Here is a 17480-nt window from a genome sequence, read left to right on the forward strand (position 1 = left end):
ATGGGTTACTCAGCTTTCAAAAAACAGTGTTTCAGTTGGATAACTCTTTTCTCACATATGTAACCTGTTACACACTATTTTTGAAAAATGTTATAAGTCTTTTAAAAGTGTCTCACATTTTCTAAAAAATAGTTTGAGCAATTATACTTGTATATACTTAGGAGTTTAGGATAGAAGTACTTACAAAGACTTAATCTAATGTCTTGAAGCTTTATCTTCATTTGTCTTCATAAGTCATCTTCCTTTTCTTCTTTTTGGTGATGTTGGCGTCTTCATCAAAACCGTGTCAAGGTCAGGAGCAAGATCTTCTTCACACATGAGTTATAATTTTCATTATTATTAATTTAATATTAACTTTATGCATGACCAATTTTACCAATTGTTAAAGTTTAATAGATAATTAGGAAAAATAACTCATAGTTACTACTTATACCACCAAGATGTTGGTATAATATTACAAGGTTGAGATGGCGGCGCACCCATCACCACGCCCACGGTCCTCCATCCTGAAATATTGACCCTCATCTCCACCACCACTTAACCCTCACTTAATCCTTCATCTTGCACCCTTATGAGTTTGCTATTGTCACAATTGGACATTGCTTTCATTTGTTTGGTTTTGATTCGGATATATTATTCTCTGGTAACAACAAAGTGAGCGTTGGTTCAAGTGATACATGCTTGATTCTTCTTAAACAAAGTCCCGGGTTCGAGTCTTGTGGATGAAAAAAATGTCTGCTGGGAGAGTTAGCCACACGTACCTGTGGATGTTCTCGGCTCGGACAAGATTACCTCTAGTGTGAAGATACTTATGAAAACAAAAAAAAGTGCTTGTTAGCTGAATTGGTTTGTGGCACGATGGTTTTGGCTCTCTTGGGAAATTTTAATTGTTGTATTGTATACAGGGTGAAGAAAGCCTAACCTCACTCAAATATGGATATTTATCATATCATATATAGATAAATGAGATATGCAAAAGCAAACTAAATTAACGCTTGCCTGTTTTATAACCAGAATGAATATATTTAATAATTAAACTTTTAGTTTAATTATAATTTTTCCAACTAATCAGTATAGATGATAAAATTGACAATATTTCTATAGCTTGGAATTTTTTGCAGGTAGGATGAATAAAATTTTCCTATTTGTCTGTCAAACCTATGGATATTTCTTTTGGGAAATGTGGGCATCTCGTAAGCATAATATAAATAAAAAATAAGAAAAAATCAAATCCTGTTATGCAATTTAATGTTTTAAAAATTCTAATATAATATGATTTGTTCAACTTCATTTAAATATTAAAGTTATTTTTTTTATTTTGTTCTCTTCAACTACCTTTTTTATTTTGTTTTATTAATTTTTATTTTTAAATTATTCATCAATATCTACAGGTCGCATATATGTCTGTTTTAAAACAAGCAAAACATGTCATTTTGTCAATTAAAATAATGCAGTCATAACTGCGCCCATTTAATTTTTTATGGACATGGATAAAACGAACAGAATAGTCCATTTTGCCATTTAGAGCCATCACACCGCTAGTTACATATGAAATAACATGTATTTTGCGATAAAAGATGTGCTTCAACCACAGACATCTATAAGTTGTACCACTATATGTGCTATTAGTTGAAAAAATCTATATAAGTTAAAAAATTAATAGTAATTATTTTCTTGACCAATTACATCTAATAATACATGCAATGACACAACTTATAAGACAACAAATGTGTACCATTCAACTACTATCAAGAGCTAGTATTATAGAAACGTGAAGAAGGAGGAGACCGGGATTCTTTCTGGACCCCATAGGAATAATCTTACAAATATGAGCCGCAAATCAAATTGAAATAAAAAATATTTCATAGAAGTTTAAGGTTCAAACATTTGGTCCTTAAAAATTGAGAAAAAAAAATGTATATACTAATAGTGTAAATTTTTTTACATAGTCAATATATTATTTATTATTAATTATTATTGACTCTTAAATAAAATGATTCAAATAAGAATGACAGATGACACATTGACACTTGATACTACATATTAGTTCTTATTATTGATGTGAATATGATTGTTTTTGTCCAATATCATTGGTGGATATTACTATTGAAAATCCCTTAAATAAAAGTTGTTCTATTTTAATAAAAAGGTTGTAAATTCTATATATGAATATACAATTTAAGGTACCAAGTTAAAGTTTTTCCTTTTATTACTGCCCAATGTAATCATTTTGCCCTGTGTTTCTATCTGTTTCTTCCCCCTTTATTTGTGCTGTATGATCCTATTGCCTCCCATTTTTATGAATTATTTTATTTTTTATTTTTATTTCATAATAAATACTTCCTCTTTTTTTTCTCTCTCTTCCCTTCTTCTTCTTCTTCTTTTCTATTCTCATTCTCTGTGAAATCCACACAACATAATGCATTTCAATGCCATTTTCTTCTTTCTCTCTCCATTGCTTTTGACCTAAATCCCCTTCTATACAATTCACTCTAATTCTTATCAATTTACACACCCCATTTCAATTCAAGGTTTTCTGCTTCAAATCTCGTTGTAAAGTTCGCATTTTTCCATGTATTTGATTATTGCTAAATTGCACTATATCTTTAAAAAAACTGTATCCACTGAATGGTGGAACTCTTAAATTTTATTTTTTTGATGTCACTGTAATTCGTTTGTTTTTGTTTTGTTTCAGGTGCTGGATTATTTGATCACAAAGGTTTTTATTTTATTTTGGAGGGTGTGAAAAAAATTCATTTTTTTTTACAATTTGGAGTGTGTGGGGGTTTTGTGTTGTGTTGATTGTGAAGGTACACTGCATGTTTGAGTGTTAAGGTGGGGTCCTCTGCTCTCTGTTACGTGGAGGATTCCTGTGGCAGAGACTAGTTATAAGTTGTTCTGATTCTTGAGTTAGATAGTTACTTTGAAATTTGTTAATTGTGTGTGGGGTGTTGAGTTGAATTTCTGGGGAAAATGTTTGGTTCTGTAGCGGATCCTGGGTATGAATATGAAGGAAGTGGACTTTCAGGACCCACTTTGATACCAAAGCGGTTTGTATGGCCTTATGGGGGAAGAAGGGTGATTCTAAGTGGTTCTTTTACAAGGTAGGAGCTTCATTCGTCGATTTCGGATCTTACTCCTTTGTTATAAAGGATGATATACATGTGATTGTCTTTGCATTTTCTGAGTTTTATAGTTTTAGTAGTGTTTAATATGTTGGAATTAATTTACTGTTTTAATATCTCGTGTATGCACAGATGGTCAGAACATATACCTATGTCTCCCATGGAGGGATGCCCTTCAGTATTTCAAGTTGTTTGCACCTTGACACCGGGATATCACCAGGTTGTTTGGCCTCTTTGACTTTTGGGAAACTTGATGAAATACAATTATGTGAAATTTAAGTACATTTGTCGGTTCTCACGCATTTTGTGGCAGTGCTAATGTAAAAATATTTATAACAATTATTATTTTATCTGTTGTAACTTTATTTTTAAAACCTGAGGAAATATAATTATGTTAAGATTTAAGTACATTTGTCGGTTTCCATGAATTTTGCGTGTGTGCTAAACTTCTGTTTTGAAAGTTATTTATAATATTAATAAGAAGTTAGGTAAAAATTAAGAATACAGGTATATCTGTATACACTCAAGTTTGGCCTCTATGAATTAGGAAAACCTGTTGAATAGTTTTAGCATGATTGAAACTTTTATATAACATGCTTATACGTGGCCACTGACCGTTAGGTTTGAATGCACCTCCTTCTACTTGACAATCAAATGAGAAACTTCATGATAGTTTTCAATTTCCATACGGGTCTGTTTGCGAGTTGGGTTTTGGAGGGGAATGAAGAAAAATGAAAGGCTTCAAAGTCATGTCACAAGTGTATTTCATGGCTCTGAGGCCTTCCCTTTCCTCCATTACACAACTCACAAACAGTGAAACCTAGCGCTACAAAGCTTGCGCTATGCGTGGGATCCAGGGAAGGGTGAACCCACTATGTGGGTCTATAGTATGCAGCCTTAACTTGCATTTGCAAGAGGTGGATTGTAACTCGACTACTCGAGCCATGACCTCCAAGTCACATGCTGACAACTCTAGCTATTGATGGGGTACAATTGGTGCGGCCTTCATATGAGGCACAAATTATCTGCTCTGGCCCCCTTTCGAGTTAAGTGAATCAACATGTGATTGTTAATGATTGGATTTAAAATGCAAAAACATTTGGGGTATTTTTGGTCATCTTCACTATTGGAGGAATTCATGCAAGGAAGCTCGTTTTCTCGGAAACAATATGGCCAACTAGATGGTAGGTTACCCTAAGATGTATCCATGGTATCATATAAGTCTTTAAGTTTAATGTCCTGAGTATAACGTATACTGTGATCAGGCTGCTCTTTATCTACACCTTTAAGGGTGAAGGGAGATTTGGATACCAATCATCAAGTTTCCTCATTAAAAAACACCGAGGAATAGTTATTCTATCATCAATAAGACATGAATAAATATAATATATGATACTTTTGGAAAGCTCTGCCGACTTTGTTGTTATATAACTCCTCTTTCAACTGTCTATTAGTATCCTGTTTTTTTGGGAAGACAAGAACAAATTTTCTTAATTTGGGAGCTCAAAAATTTTTGGTAACTAGATTAAGGACTTTCAGTACATCGGTTTCTTACTTATATGCTCACATTTTTAGCATATCTAGAGTCGGTTATGTTAACTTTTGATAAGGCATTCTGTTATGAATTGTGATGTTGGAAGAGATATTTACAGTAATAAGTAGATATTATTTGATATTCAATTCATGTTTGATGTATTTTGACTTTCTGGCCTTTCACATTATTTTTGGCAATATTGGTATGTTGAATATAATCCAACTGTCGCAATAGAATCTGATGTTTTAGGAAAATATTGAAATACTTCTAAGCATATTTGTTAAGGTATAATAACTGACTCGTGCTGACAAGAATATTGTTTCCATTATGCACAGTTCAAATTTAATGTGGATGGTGTGTGGCGGCATGATGAGCACGAGCCATATGTAAGTGGGAGCTATGGAGTAGTTAATACTATTTATTTAGTGAGAGAGCCAAATATTTCACCTGCAATCTTAAGTGCTGAAACACCCAGTAGGTCCCACATGGAGGTTGATAATGACGTCTTCGGGCATGTGGTAAGTTTCTTCTCCCTTTGTCACTTTTGTCCCCTTGTGCTGTTGCATATACTTTAGTGTTTCCATACATGAATGGATTAGTGGGCAGAGCATGTTTCCATTCCCCGTGTCAATTTTTATAGGGAGTAACACTCTAAACTTTTACAAGACAAAAATAGGTGTATTAGACATGGACCATTAAATTTTAACTCCTCTTCTTCATTGATTTTTTATTCTCTATATCTCTTGTAACTTGTCTCCGAGTTTCACTCTTACAATGATTACGCCCCAATTATACACTTCACGTACAAAACTAATTGCAAGCGATTCAATTATTTTAGTGCACAACTTTTTAGAAATAAGATGGGCCAATTATCCAGATTGAGTATATTCAACTACAAATTACTATATTTGACATTTATAGCATGTAAAGACTGTAAACTCAATCCCAAACAATAGGAATGCGGGTAGGCAGACACGAGAGTGGCTATCAACACGCTAGTATAAGTAATGATTTAATTTGCATATGAGTATGATTAATTAACCATGAGGTAGAGGATACCCATATTCATACATTTATGTCTGATGCTTGTTTTATAATTCTTTTTATAACCCTTCTGAGATAGTTTTTGGTGGTTAGGTCCAATTATTCTAATATAATATTAAAGCCTATCTCAATATGGAGCTATGTGCAAATGTTTGGCTGTGAAAACTTCATGTCCTAGATGTCAAGTCTTGGCTGTGAGGTGTGTGTGTGTTTGTGTTAAGTGTTAAAGTCATACATCCGTTGAGTATATGAGCACAGAACCACTTATAATGACTTGGAAACTCACCCTTTATGAGCTAGTTTTCAGGGTGAAGTTAGGCCTCTAACAATATCGGGTGCTTTGATATGACTCAGGGAAAGCCTCTACGGTGGGTGTAGCATTATGCTACATTGGTACTTTTTTGTGTCCTTGGCTTGAGAAAAATGCTAGACTTTTATAGAAGTCACCTCAGGCCTTAAATCTAATACCACACATTTAATTTTCAGGCCTCTCTTTTGTTGGACCCATGGTTGATTTAGGGAGTATTTGTAACAGAAGTACAAAGGGATTGGGGAGCATTATTCTATTTATGTATTTGTTTTCTTTTTCTTCGTATTTTGGTTTATAAGTTTTAGTTTTTAAGGTTATCTTATTGTCCTCTTTACTTTTTTCAATCTTATAATCTTGCTTTAAAAAATAAAATATATTTTGTTTTCTTCTACATCCTCACTCAATAAAAATTGTGCCAGATTTCATATTTCAATTCTCGTAGTCTTAAACTTTATGCTACACAAATGAAGCTACTTGACTTCAGACTTTTACCAGGAAGCTAATCCAAGAATTCCAGATTCTGATCTGGAGGTCTCTTGCCATCGTATATCAACATTCTTGTCTACACATACCGCTTATGAGTTGCTCCCTGAGTCGGGGAAGGTCTGGATACTTTTCCCGTCTCAAATTTTTATGCTGTCACTCAATAAGAATTTGAGACATATTTGGTGTTAGCTCATGTTTATTATTTGGTTTATTATAATTGTAGGTCATTGCCTTGGATATAAATTTACCAGTTAAGCAAGCATTCCATATTCTTTATGAACAGGTATTTTTACACCCTTTGACATCATTTATTAAGAGCTAGTTTTTATCTTTGCACGAGATCAAACATAAAGTTTATCCATTTGCATTGCTGATTTTACATGTATGTGTTTGTAACTTAATCTGGATTCAGGGCATCTCAATGGCTCCCCTATGGGATTTTGGCAGGAGCCAGTTTGTTGGAATGCTTAGTGCAATGGACTTCATTCTGATATTGAAAGAGGTTCGTGGGGAATAAATTTTTATGCAACTCCTGTATCATTTTTTTGTTTAAGTTATGATCTGCACTCTACAAATAATAATTTATTTGGTTACACTTTATGCTACCAAACCAGTCTAAAATTGATAGGAAGTTAAAATGTAACTAGTCAAAAATGAAAATTTTAATATATCGTACCTTCGTTGAGGCTTAAATCCTCGTGAAGTTTAAAGAAATTATGAGGCTGATAACAATACATGATTTCAAATCTCTAGTAAATGTATTATGGCATGCATATTAATGATGCTAAGTTATATGTATTATGGTGTTGTGGATTCAGTTATCATCACTTAGGCTAATAATACATTGATGGAACTGGTAAGATAATTTGGGCTTATAAAAAAATTAAGAGAGTTTTATCATGGGAAATTTTATAATAAATAAATAAATATGGAAAGAACCTTGATATGGGCATTCTGGAATATTTGATTTTTTCGTAATTTGGCTTAATCATCTTCTAGTTCTTCCTTTGTTAGATATGTATGGTTTATCTGTTCTCAAGAACATGAATGTTGTCATCGTTTCTCATTTCTAAACTTGGGTATCTATGATTCATAGCTACTACTCTAATAGCAGAATGCATGCTGCAATTTCTGTAAATTCATTACTTGTGTAACAATCATAATTTCAGTTGGGGAATCATGGCTCAAATTTGACTGAAGAACAACTCGAGACTCATACTATAGCAGCCTGGAAAGAGGGAAAATTTCAGCAACACAGAGCACTTGAAAGTAATGAGGGATCACATCCTTGGCGTTTTGTTAATGTAGGTCCTCCTGAAAAGTCATGGCGAAATTTTCATGTATCTAAAGTATTCTTCCAATGTCATTCAATAAAATCCTTTGTTGCTAGTTGTATAAGAATTAAATATTGCTATGTAACTTCAGAATTTGAGCCTTCATTGGAAGTTTTATGAGTGCTTGGAGTTTATTGATAAAGCCCCAAAGTGTTTCTGTAGGGATTTTTATATAGATCACCTTTTCTCAGAACTCAGAAGTCCCTCCCCCCACACACACACAAAAATGCTTTTAGGAAAATGAGGCGGTGCATGAAAAATCCATCACCCCTTTTTAAGCATTCCTCTGGGAATATGATTCTGCTCCATTCCTTTTCCTAATTATCTGTTATTCCCTTTCACCTATGCTGTTTATTATTTCTTTTTATTATAGATCTTTATGCGTTCTTTTGCTTTCATGTGCTTTCTGATGATTTAACATCTTATGTTGATAACACTGCATTTTTTTCTTGTACTTCATTTTGAACATCATATAAAACTACTGGTGAACTCTTGAATCTTTTATGATTTATCTTGCTGTTTTCATATTTAATCTTCAGGCTGGGCCTCATGAATGTCTAAAAGTTGTAGCTTTGAAAGCTTTGCAAAACAAGGTGTCAACTGTTCCTATCATCCATTCCGCTTCAGAAGATGCTTCATTTCCTCAATTGCTACATCTTGCTTCCCTATCAGGAATACTAAAATGTAAGCTTCTGGAGCTATTGACTTTAGATAAATGGTTTGGAAGTTGAAACTATTGTACGGATTTATTTTTCAGGTATATGCAGGCATTTTAAGTATTCGTCTGGTTCTTTGCCGATTCTTCAACTACCGATTGGTTCACTACCCATGGGAACATGGGTGCCTAAAGTTGGAGAACCAAATGGACAGCCACTTGCAATGCTAAGGCCAAATTCTTCTCTTGGCGCTGCTTTGTCTATGTTTGTTGAAGGTGATCATTTTTCTCTTTTAAAGTTGTCAAGATATTTGTTCCGGTTAGTTGCCGTGTCCTGTTGGTTTCTCATGAAGGGGTCCAGGGATTCTTTCCAGGACTTTTTTGTATATAAAAATGTGCGTTAGTTAACAAAGGGAATGTAAAATTGGAGATTCTTTTGCACACATTGTAACACCATTCATTTGTGCATTGAACTAATAGAAACAATCAGCTACTTCGACAAATACAGCACGGTGGGACTCAAATCTGAAAATGTCTAGTCAATTGTAAAGGTTCATCAGTATGGTGTACCTGTACACCGAGTCTCACGAATACAGTTTATGATTTTTTATGGTTTGTGGCAAGAGGGTTAGGGAGATAATATTTGGTGAATACTTTGACCTTGCCACGAGAACCGGAAACTTTGTAATTCGTGATCTAGTACATGGTGTTGGCAGTGTTGCTAAAATCATACTTCGATATTATTCATTGTCTACCTTTGATATCTGCTAAGTGAATATGCTTTCCTTGCACAGCTAAAGTTAGCTCAATACCGATTGTGGATGATAATGATTCACTGCTTGACATATATTCAAGAAGGTAATTGTATTCCCCCCCTTTTGGTCCCTATGTGTGTGATTCTAATCTTTATACCTTGAAAGGTTTCTTCTAGCATATATATGATACGTGCTTGTTATTTTCTTCTCAGTGATATTACTGCATTGGCTAAAGATAAAGCTTATGCTCGGATATCTCTCGACGGCATTAGTATCCATCAGGTAATTACACTTATGAGATTGATAGTACATTTGATTGGTTTTGTTTGTTGGCAAAAGTTGAATCTAAATTATGATGATTGTAGGCATTGCTTTTGGGACAAGATGCAAATTCTCCGTATGGACTTTACAATGGCGCGAGATGTCACATGTGTTTGAGGTCTGATTCATTGCACAAAGTGATGGAGCGGTTGGCTAAACCTGGTAATTGTTATTATTTCTTGAAAAAGAAGGGCCTCAACTATAGTATGATAACCAAAGCAAGGACCTTATCTTTGTTTTGATTACCAATTAAGGACTTCAAATTGAATAAAAAATAATAAACGTTTCATCGTTCATCTATTTCAATGAGATTCGACAAAGTTTTACATTAGATGTTGACTATCTAACACAACATTCACCTTTTATGCTTGCTTAGAACTAACTATGACAACAACAACTAAACCTTTATCTCACTAGATGGAGTCAGCTACATGAATTGATAACATCATAATGATATATCATAAATCATATTCATTGACAAAACATTAATCTCTAAATCTTTCTTTATCATTTACCATAGGCCCTAATGTGTTAATATGATTTTGTCAACTTTTACAGATGTTAGGAGAGTAGTGATTGTGGAGGCCGGAAGCAAGCGTGTGGAAGGGATTGTTTCCTTAAGTGATGTCTTCAGATTCTTGTTTCGAATCGGCTAATTGGGTATCTCATATCTTATAAAGGGACTCATTTGTTATATAAAATAGCACTTTGTTTTCTGTGCTATAACATGCTCCCTCCTTACTATTTTATATTCCTTTTTAAGGATAGAAAGAAATGGGAGAGGAGAGAGTATATTCTGTAAATTGATAATTATTTTTGTCCTTTAAACATGTTAACTAAATTGTTATCTCCTTTGTGCCGGCACATATGCAATATTTGTGTCCAGTGCTAAACATAAGTCAAGGAGAAAAAATGTGAAATTAAAACATACAAAGTACAAAGACTAGGAAAAGATGAACTATATTGGCATATATGTTGTTGGTTGGTTGTAATTTTTAAGGGCTTTTTATATTATATCTTTTGTTTTCAGATCATTGTGGTTATGACTTTATATCTACTTATTTTAATTACTTAAATAGAAAGTTTTGTATTAAGCAGAAAGATAAAGCATTTAATAGATTAAGAATTTGTTAAATACTTAGTATCTTTTTGTATAATGTATATGAGGATTATTAGACTTCTTCATTAGGTGGTGTATTATGCATGCTCCTGTTTAGTTAGTTATATTTTACTACTAATCACATCCAACATTCAATTAATTATATCTTCAGTAGAGAGAATTTTCTGTCATAAACTTTTATGCATGTTTACATGTCAATATAACTATTTTGATATCAAAATTATTTAGAACTATAAAATATGATAAATTAATATAAACAACACTTGCCTAGGTTACTCAAGAACCAAAAGGTACTTGTTGATTTTTGAGAAGTGATAAAGGTTCATTTTTTGGTGCGTTTTAATCTAATGTGGGCTCATGTACAATTTCTATGGTAGAGGCATGGGCTTTTACATGGGTCATCATGAGGCTTATGGAAACGGGCTACCCATGGGCACTTATTGTGGGGTTACTTTTAGTACCAAGATTTACACTCACACCCCTTTCAAAAAATGATATATCTTTCTACTAAATTCTCTTACTCACGAGAAAGTGATGTCACAAAATGATATTTTATTTATTAGTGATTGATTTATAAATGACATGTGTCACTTTCTTGTGGATAAGAAGATTAGTAGAAGATATAATATTTCTCGGATGAAAATTCTCAATCCCTACTCTAGCCAATCTTTACATAAACTAATGAAGGTAAATCTTAATGTTCATCTTCATCCTTTCATTCTTATAACTATGAGTGTCAAAAGAGTATGCACTTTGTAAATAGGATCTCTTATTCTCAAATATTAATAAAACAACTAAGTTAAAGCTATATTAAAACTTTGTTAAATTATTCTTTCATTGTTTATAACATTTTTAGAATTGCCCTGTGTCATTCTTGCACAAGTTCTTACTATTCTATGTTTCAATTTGTCATATTTGCATTGTTGAAACTACAAATTTGTTTGTAGACTTTACAAAAGGATTATGCAATCCGAGACAAATTTGAGGCCTTGTATGGCTCAAAGTGATTTCACTCTTGTGAGAGTTGTCATATGTGATAGGCTGATGGATATTCAGTTTGAAAAATCTAGATTCATCTACAGACAAATTCTTCAGTGATCATTAGCATATCGAATGCTAATGAATTCATAACTCAACTCAACGTCATAAGAGAAACGACCTTACCGTTATGCTGATATTAACCATTAAATACAATAATTGAATACCGTAACACCTATCGCAAGCATTTAGCATAGAGCAGACTGAAAATAAGAATATTAAGCTGCAATAATAACACAGTGCCATAATTAATTAAGCACCTAAATAACATTTGTTTTCATAATCCGTCACACTTTCACTAGTGACTACAAAGATTTTCACCTTGATATACACTTTGAGAAGCCACTGATAAACCAGACACTGATGCTCAAAGAACAATTATTGCGTTAAAAGACAGAGATATGATTATTCAAGGAATTAAATAAGGGTCATTGACTGAGTGATCCCAGCAAAACAGGGCACAACACTTCATACAGCAGGTTAACTTTGCTGATACAGGCATCAAGCATACATAATAATGTTAGTCTCTGAGTAATCTTTTATAAATGATTAGATGGGAAAAAGTATTCCATGGTTTAAGCCTTCAGGTCGGTTCCATAGAACTTCAGCATCGAGGATGTCATGGCAGTACATTTAGGGTCCATTTGCGAGTTAAGTTTTGGAGGAGAAATGGAAGGCTTCAAAATCATCCAACAAGTGTATTTTATGGCTCTCAAGCCTTCCCTTTCACTTCTCTCCACTCCAAAATCCAACTAGCAAATGGATCCTTAGGCTTTTGCCACTTCATTCAACTTCGGCAATCAGCAATAGTGATGTGCAAAACTGTACTCACAAACAAAGGTGTGTTCATGGAGCTATGGCACTATCTTTCAATCACACGCCGGCTATTTTTAAATTCACCAAAATCCTTCTCATTGCTACTATATTTATTAAAGCGTCCTGTGTCAAGTTCCTTGTCTCCATACCTCTGCCGACCACCGTCATTTCCTCCAGACCTTCTACCATTCGAATAGCTCTGTCGAGGCGATCCATCAAAATCTTCAAACCTTTTCCGATTGTGGTCATTTCCCCGCGACCCTCTACCATCCCTATATGACTGTCCCTGCGACCCTCTACCATCCCTATATGATTGTCCCTGCGACCCTCTACCATCCCTATAAGACTGCCGGGATGATCCATCAAAATTATCACTGAACATATCTGCTTTGCGACCACCGGTATATCCAGACTTCCTGTCTTCAGTGAAGTTCCTTCTCCCTGAATCATGTCGAATCCCTTTGTTCTCTCTGAATGGCTCATGTTTACTCCCTCTATTTTTTCTGGACGAATATCTATCATTTAAGTCATCATCCTCATCAGAGTATAAGCCAGCAGCACCAATATCTTCATCAGATTCAGAACCAAAGCTTAATTTCTTGGTTGGACCTCTGCCCTTTCTTCTCTGGCCAGCAGCAGAAACATGGCTAGATTTGAAATTGGAATGAACGGACCGCTGTTCGTCTGTATCAAAATCAAGTTCATCATCATCAGATTCAGAGAAAGATGGTTTCTTGCGAATTGAATGGGATCGCCCACTTTTTCTAGAAGCCATATTATGATGTTTATGCAATCTATCATCATCGTCTTCAATATCTTCAAACTCCAAAGAGTCTCCAGCTTCATAAAAATTGTTTTTAGATGCTTCCATTCTTGAACTATTTGGAGTTTCAGTCTCTAACTCATAACTATCTATATCATCCTCATCCTCAAAATCATCAAACCCCACTCCAGGTCTATGAAGACCGGGATTAGAGTATTCACCATCATGGGACCCTTGCATTCTGTTGTTTTTCTCGAAATCATCTTCCAACCCTCTATGATTTCCATGTTGAGCCTGGTTATCTGAAGGAAAATCTTTATCTCTAGCATGAGCATCTGCATACTCAAAAGCAGCAACATCTGCACCATCTGATTCATTGTCATCAAAGTCAAAATTCCAAGCATTTGAAACCTCTTGTCGGCTGCTGATCTTATCCAATCTTCCCTCAGAACTGTATTTTTTATCTTGCATTTTATTCTCCAGATGAAATTCATCATGCGGGCGTTTACACTCACAATGAAAGCATACCATGTTCCTCCTGTAATTCAAGAAGTTGCACCTGCCAAAGAAAAAAAAGGTCAAGTTCAAAATATTACAGCAACAGAATCCTCTTCAAGGAACATAGAAGCCTCAGAGCTTTTAGTGAGCATAATACCACAGGCTGTTATTATCAATTATATCAAAACATTATGCTTAACAAAGATGTCCTAAGCTTCAGATATGATTAGTGCAGTTGCCTTGTGTGTCCGTGTGTGCATGAGAAAGAGAAGGAAAGTATAACTGGAAAAGTAAATAATGTAATTGACTTAAACTTACTCGGGACATTCCCATTCTCCTGGCAGCAACTGTCTCTTGGGACGCTTGGCATCACACTGTAAGCAAATATTATTCTTTGCGAAATTCATGAAATCACACCTGAGAAGTGTTCAAAAGCTTCAGTGACCAACAGGAAAAATAAATGTTGTATGCTTGATGCTATTCCATAGCAATTTAATTAAAGAAGGTCGATACCTAGTCTAATCTATATCTTTAATTAAAAAAATCTAACAGACTCTATAAAACTATAACCAATCAGCTTTACATGCATTTAGTGGCAGACACTATACTGAATTAATGATGCATATCAGTGCCATGGCCAAAATATCAAGTTCACAGGGAGTACGAATCATAATATATTGATGAAAGAATTTTTCAAAACAGAAATTCACTTGAAACTCTCATGCACCAAGGTGGTAAAACTAAGTGTTAATAATTGCGGGAAAGTATGGAGATTCAAGGGACATACTTGGGACATAGCCAGTCCCCCTTTTTCATTTCAACATCATCCCGTCCAACACGTCTCTTTGGAGTTGGAGGAGGCTGTTTCACTTTTGGTGGAGGCTTTCTAATCACTGGAGGAGTGAGATTTGGATCAATAGGAACTGAACTCAACTTGACAACTTCATGAAGCAATTTACGAACCACAGTTCTGAGAGACTTCTGCTTCAGAAGCAACTTATTGGTGACTGAGCCATTTATAGGATCAAAACCAAAAGTCAGTAGGAGCCGCATGATATCAATAGTCCGTGCCTCATCCTCTTTGTTTGTTATAAGATAAGCCCTTTCGCAAGTGTTTCTCAAGCTGCAGGAACTACAGACCTAATATGAATGAACATTTCATCATAAGTATGTAAAATATATTCAAATAGTGAGCAATATATGCTATGGATTAGACCAAGTGAGAGAGAGATGAAAGGGGTCTGAAAAGGAGAGTAAGTAAAGATGTGTGTGTGAGAGAAAGAAGATATAAGAGGCTGCAAGCAGAGTTAAAAGTGATCTCAGTTTCTATGTCACCATACGACTTCCGACAATTTCTCACGATACTAGTAGAGTGTATTGAATAGCCTCCAACATCTCAAACAAATTTGTTCACTTACACAGTCACACTTGAATCCATATTCTGTACAGATGGTAAGAAATATGGAAGAAATAACTCAAACGGAAAAACTCTCAGAAATCATTATTGACATGAAATAAATCAAGATGCAATTAAGACATTGGTTGTCAGGTTAAGTATCAAAGTAAAATGTGTTAGTGTGTTAATACTTACATCTCCTTCATCAAGGTGGACATGCTTCCTTAAAAGTTTTGCAGAAAAAACCACTTTTTTGTCCGCATTGGGGCATCCATAACCAACCAGAATTTGAATATCCTTCCTCGACAAGGACCTGAAATCAATCCCTTGGAAAGTTATCGCCACATCAATAACAACAAGGGCCTATTTGTTATGTTTTCTACACTAAAAATGTGGTTTTCCTAACATTTATATTCCTAATCTTATGTGGTTGGGCTTTTACTAAAGAAAAGGCAGAAAAATCGGGACTCTGCTTCAAAAAAAAGCTCCTTCAAAGAGGAGCAAGAAGGTTTAAAAAACAAATTTTATAACTGCAGTCAAATGCACAGCAACTCCTGAATTATGGCAAAGCTATGCACCCAAAATCACTTTTTTAGAATCACCATTTTAAATAAACAGACCTTAAATCTACCCCCAAAATAGATAAGAAAATAGAGCATTAAGCCATTAACAGCTACAACATTCATGGATAACAAAGAGCATTGTTAGAAAAATTCACTTCAATTAATTTTTTCACCCAACTCCACAATTCAAAGACCTTCAAAACTCACCACCACATTTGTTAAGACTTAGGAGAAAGCATTATTCTACAAAAATGATTTTGACAAGTGATTTTCTTAGAACCTAAAAAACACTGCTTCTCAGAAAACTGGATTTCAGCATGTTTGCAGCTTATATTTTTTTGTGTGGTAAAAGTCCAAGGACACAAATGTGCTACAGTGCAAGTGTCAAACCCATAAGTGATTTCTTTTAATCAAAATAATAACTTTTTTTAAGTCAAAAACCCTAAAAAAATGTACCCTTATCCATCCCAAGGGTAGATTAAAAACATATAGCATTAACACCTACAACAACATTCATGAGAAACAAAGAACACTATTCAAGATTTTAACTACAATTAACAATTCCACCCATATCACCAATTCAATCATCAAAATGAAATCATTTTACACAAATGCACAAACCTAAATATGTCGAAACGATCTTTCCCAAAATTGATACACGCCGCATGAACACTCTTAAAATCCTTAGTAAAATCAACTCCACCACTATCACCACCATAATCATCACCAACCGCGTCACTCACATCGAACCCTAATTCCTGTACCAACTGATCCTCATCCTTTCTCCTATGATCAAAATAATTCTGATGAACCAACCTCTCCATCAATTGAACCCACTCCGGCCAAGGATGCACAAACTCCACCTCTTTCAAACCATCACTCACAAGTTCAGATTTTTCCACCTTCGACACCAATTCCGGTCCATTATCATCATTTTTAACGACATGGGTGTCGTTTTGAGATCGCATAGGTGTCGTATTGGATTCGCGCCATGTTCTGATGCGTTGAAGCGTGTCGTGCTTTTCGGAACGTTCTTTCTCAATGGCATCGATTTGGTCGAAGACGAAGCTGAGACGAGAGGAGAGGGTAGAGGGTTTAGGGTTTAAGGAAGGGGTTTGAGAATCGTGAGAAGTTGTCGAGAAAAGTTGTCTCGTTAGAAAATGAGAAATGAAGAAAGAGGGTTTAGGGTTTAGAGTTGTAGGAGAAAGGTGTCTGGTTCTGGTTAGAAGAAGAGAGATTGGACCATAACCCATTTTGTTTTTGCACTAAGGTTTTGAAGATTACACTTCACACTTCATTATAGAGGATGTGATTATGTGAGAACCTTAAACCCTATGCACTTCCCCTTTTTCTATATTTTTAAATTTCAACCCTATTTTTTTTTAAAATTTCATACACTAAATGGAAATATTGGAAGTAAAAATGTATTCCAAAAATATAATTTGTGATAAAATTATTACTTTTTTCTTTTTTATATTGAAAAATAATGAGTTTTAATGAAAAATGGTATACTTAAGAAACCAAAATATTTTAAGTTTATTATCTTTGAATTAAATTGAATTGTTGTTCAAATTTTTTTTATTTTGATTTCAAATTCATCTTTATATGATTAAAATTTCAAGTTACAATTTGATGAACACTTAAAAAAAATTATAATTAAGTAAACACTTGTCTTATTTATAAAGTAATAATAATACAATTTAATTAAAATTACTTTATAAA

At 34.3% G+C, this 17480-nt stretch overlaps 2 protein-coding genes across 4 annotated transcripts; one reads left to right on the forward strand and one right to left on the reverse strand.

Annotated features, from left to right (window-relative positions):
- On the forward strand, nt 2361–10413 carry LOC109332527 (sucrose nonfermenting 4-like protein). 3 transcript variants are annotated; one of them, XM_019567520.1, is made up of 14 exons: nt 2361–2558; nt 2696–3104; nt 3258–3345; nt 4995–5177; nt 6509–6616; nt 6723–6782; nt 6912–7001; nt 7669–7803; nt 8373–8517; nt 8591–8764; nt 9283–9346; nt 9456–9525; nt 9609–9726; nt 10123–10413. In XM_019567520.1, exons 2-14 carry the CDS (start codon nt 2974–2976, stop codon nt 10218–10220), a joined length of 1464 nt encoding a protein of 487 aa, XP_019423065.1. In that variant the 5' UTR covers nt 2361–2558; nt 2696–2973; the 3' UTR covers nt 10221–10413. The 3 variants fall into 3 exon arrangements, with proteins under 3 accessions (XP_019423065.1, XP_019423056.1, XP_019423058.1); XM_019567511.1 differs by having other exon boundaries at nt 2361–2553; XM_019567513.1 differs by having other exon boundaries at nt 2361–2531.
- Nucleotides 12112–17028, reverse strand: LOC109332541. Its single transcript, XM_019567527.1, has 5 exons — nt 16380–17028; nt 15391–15508; nt 14587–14939; nt 14118–14216; nt 12112–13860 (listed from the first exon to the last, which is right to left on the reverse strand). Exons 1-5 carry the CDS (start codon nt 17009–17011, stop codon nt 12585–12587), a joined length of 2478 nt encoding a protein of 825 aa, XP_019423072.1. The 5' UTR covers nt 17012–17028; the 3' UTR covers nt 12112–12584.

The sequence above is a fragment of the Lupinus angustifolius genome, chromosome LG02 (genome assembly GCF_001865875.1).
Source record: "Lupinus angustifolius cultivar Tanjil chromosome LG02, LupAngTanjil_v1.0, whole genome shotgun sequence".
NCBI classification, from domain to species: Eukaryota; Viridiplantae; Streptophyta; class Magnoliopsida; order Fabales; family Fabaceae; genus Lupinus; species Lupinus angustifolius.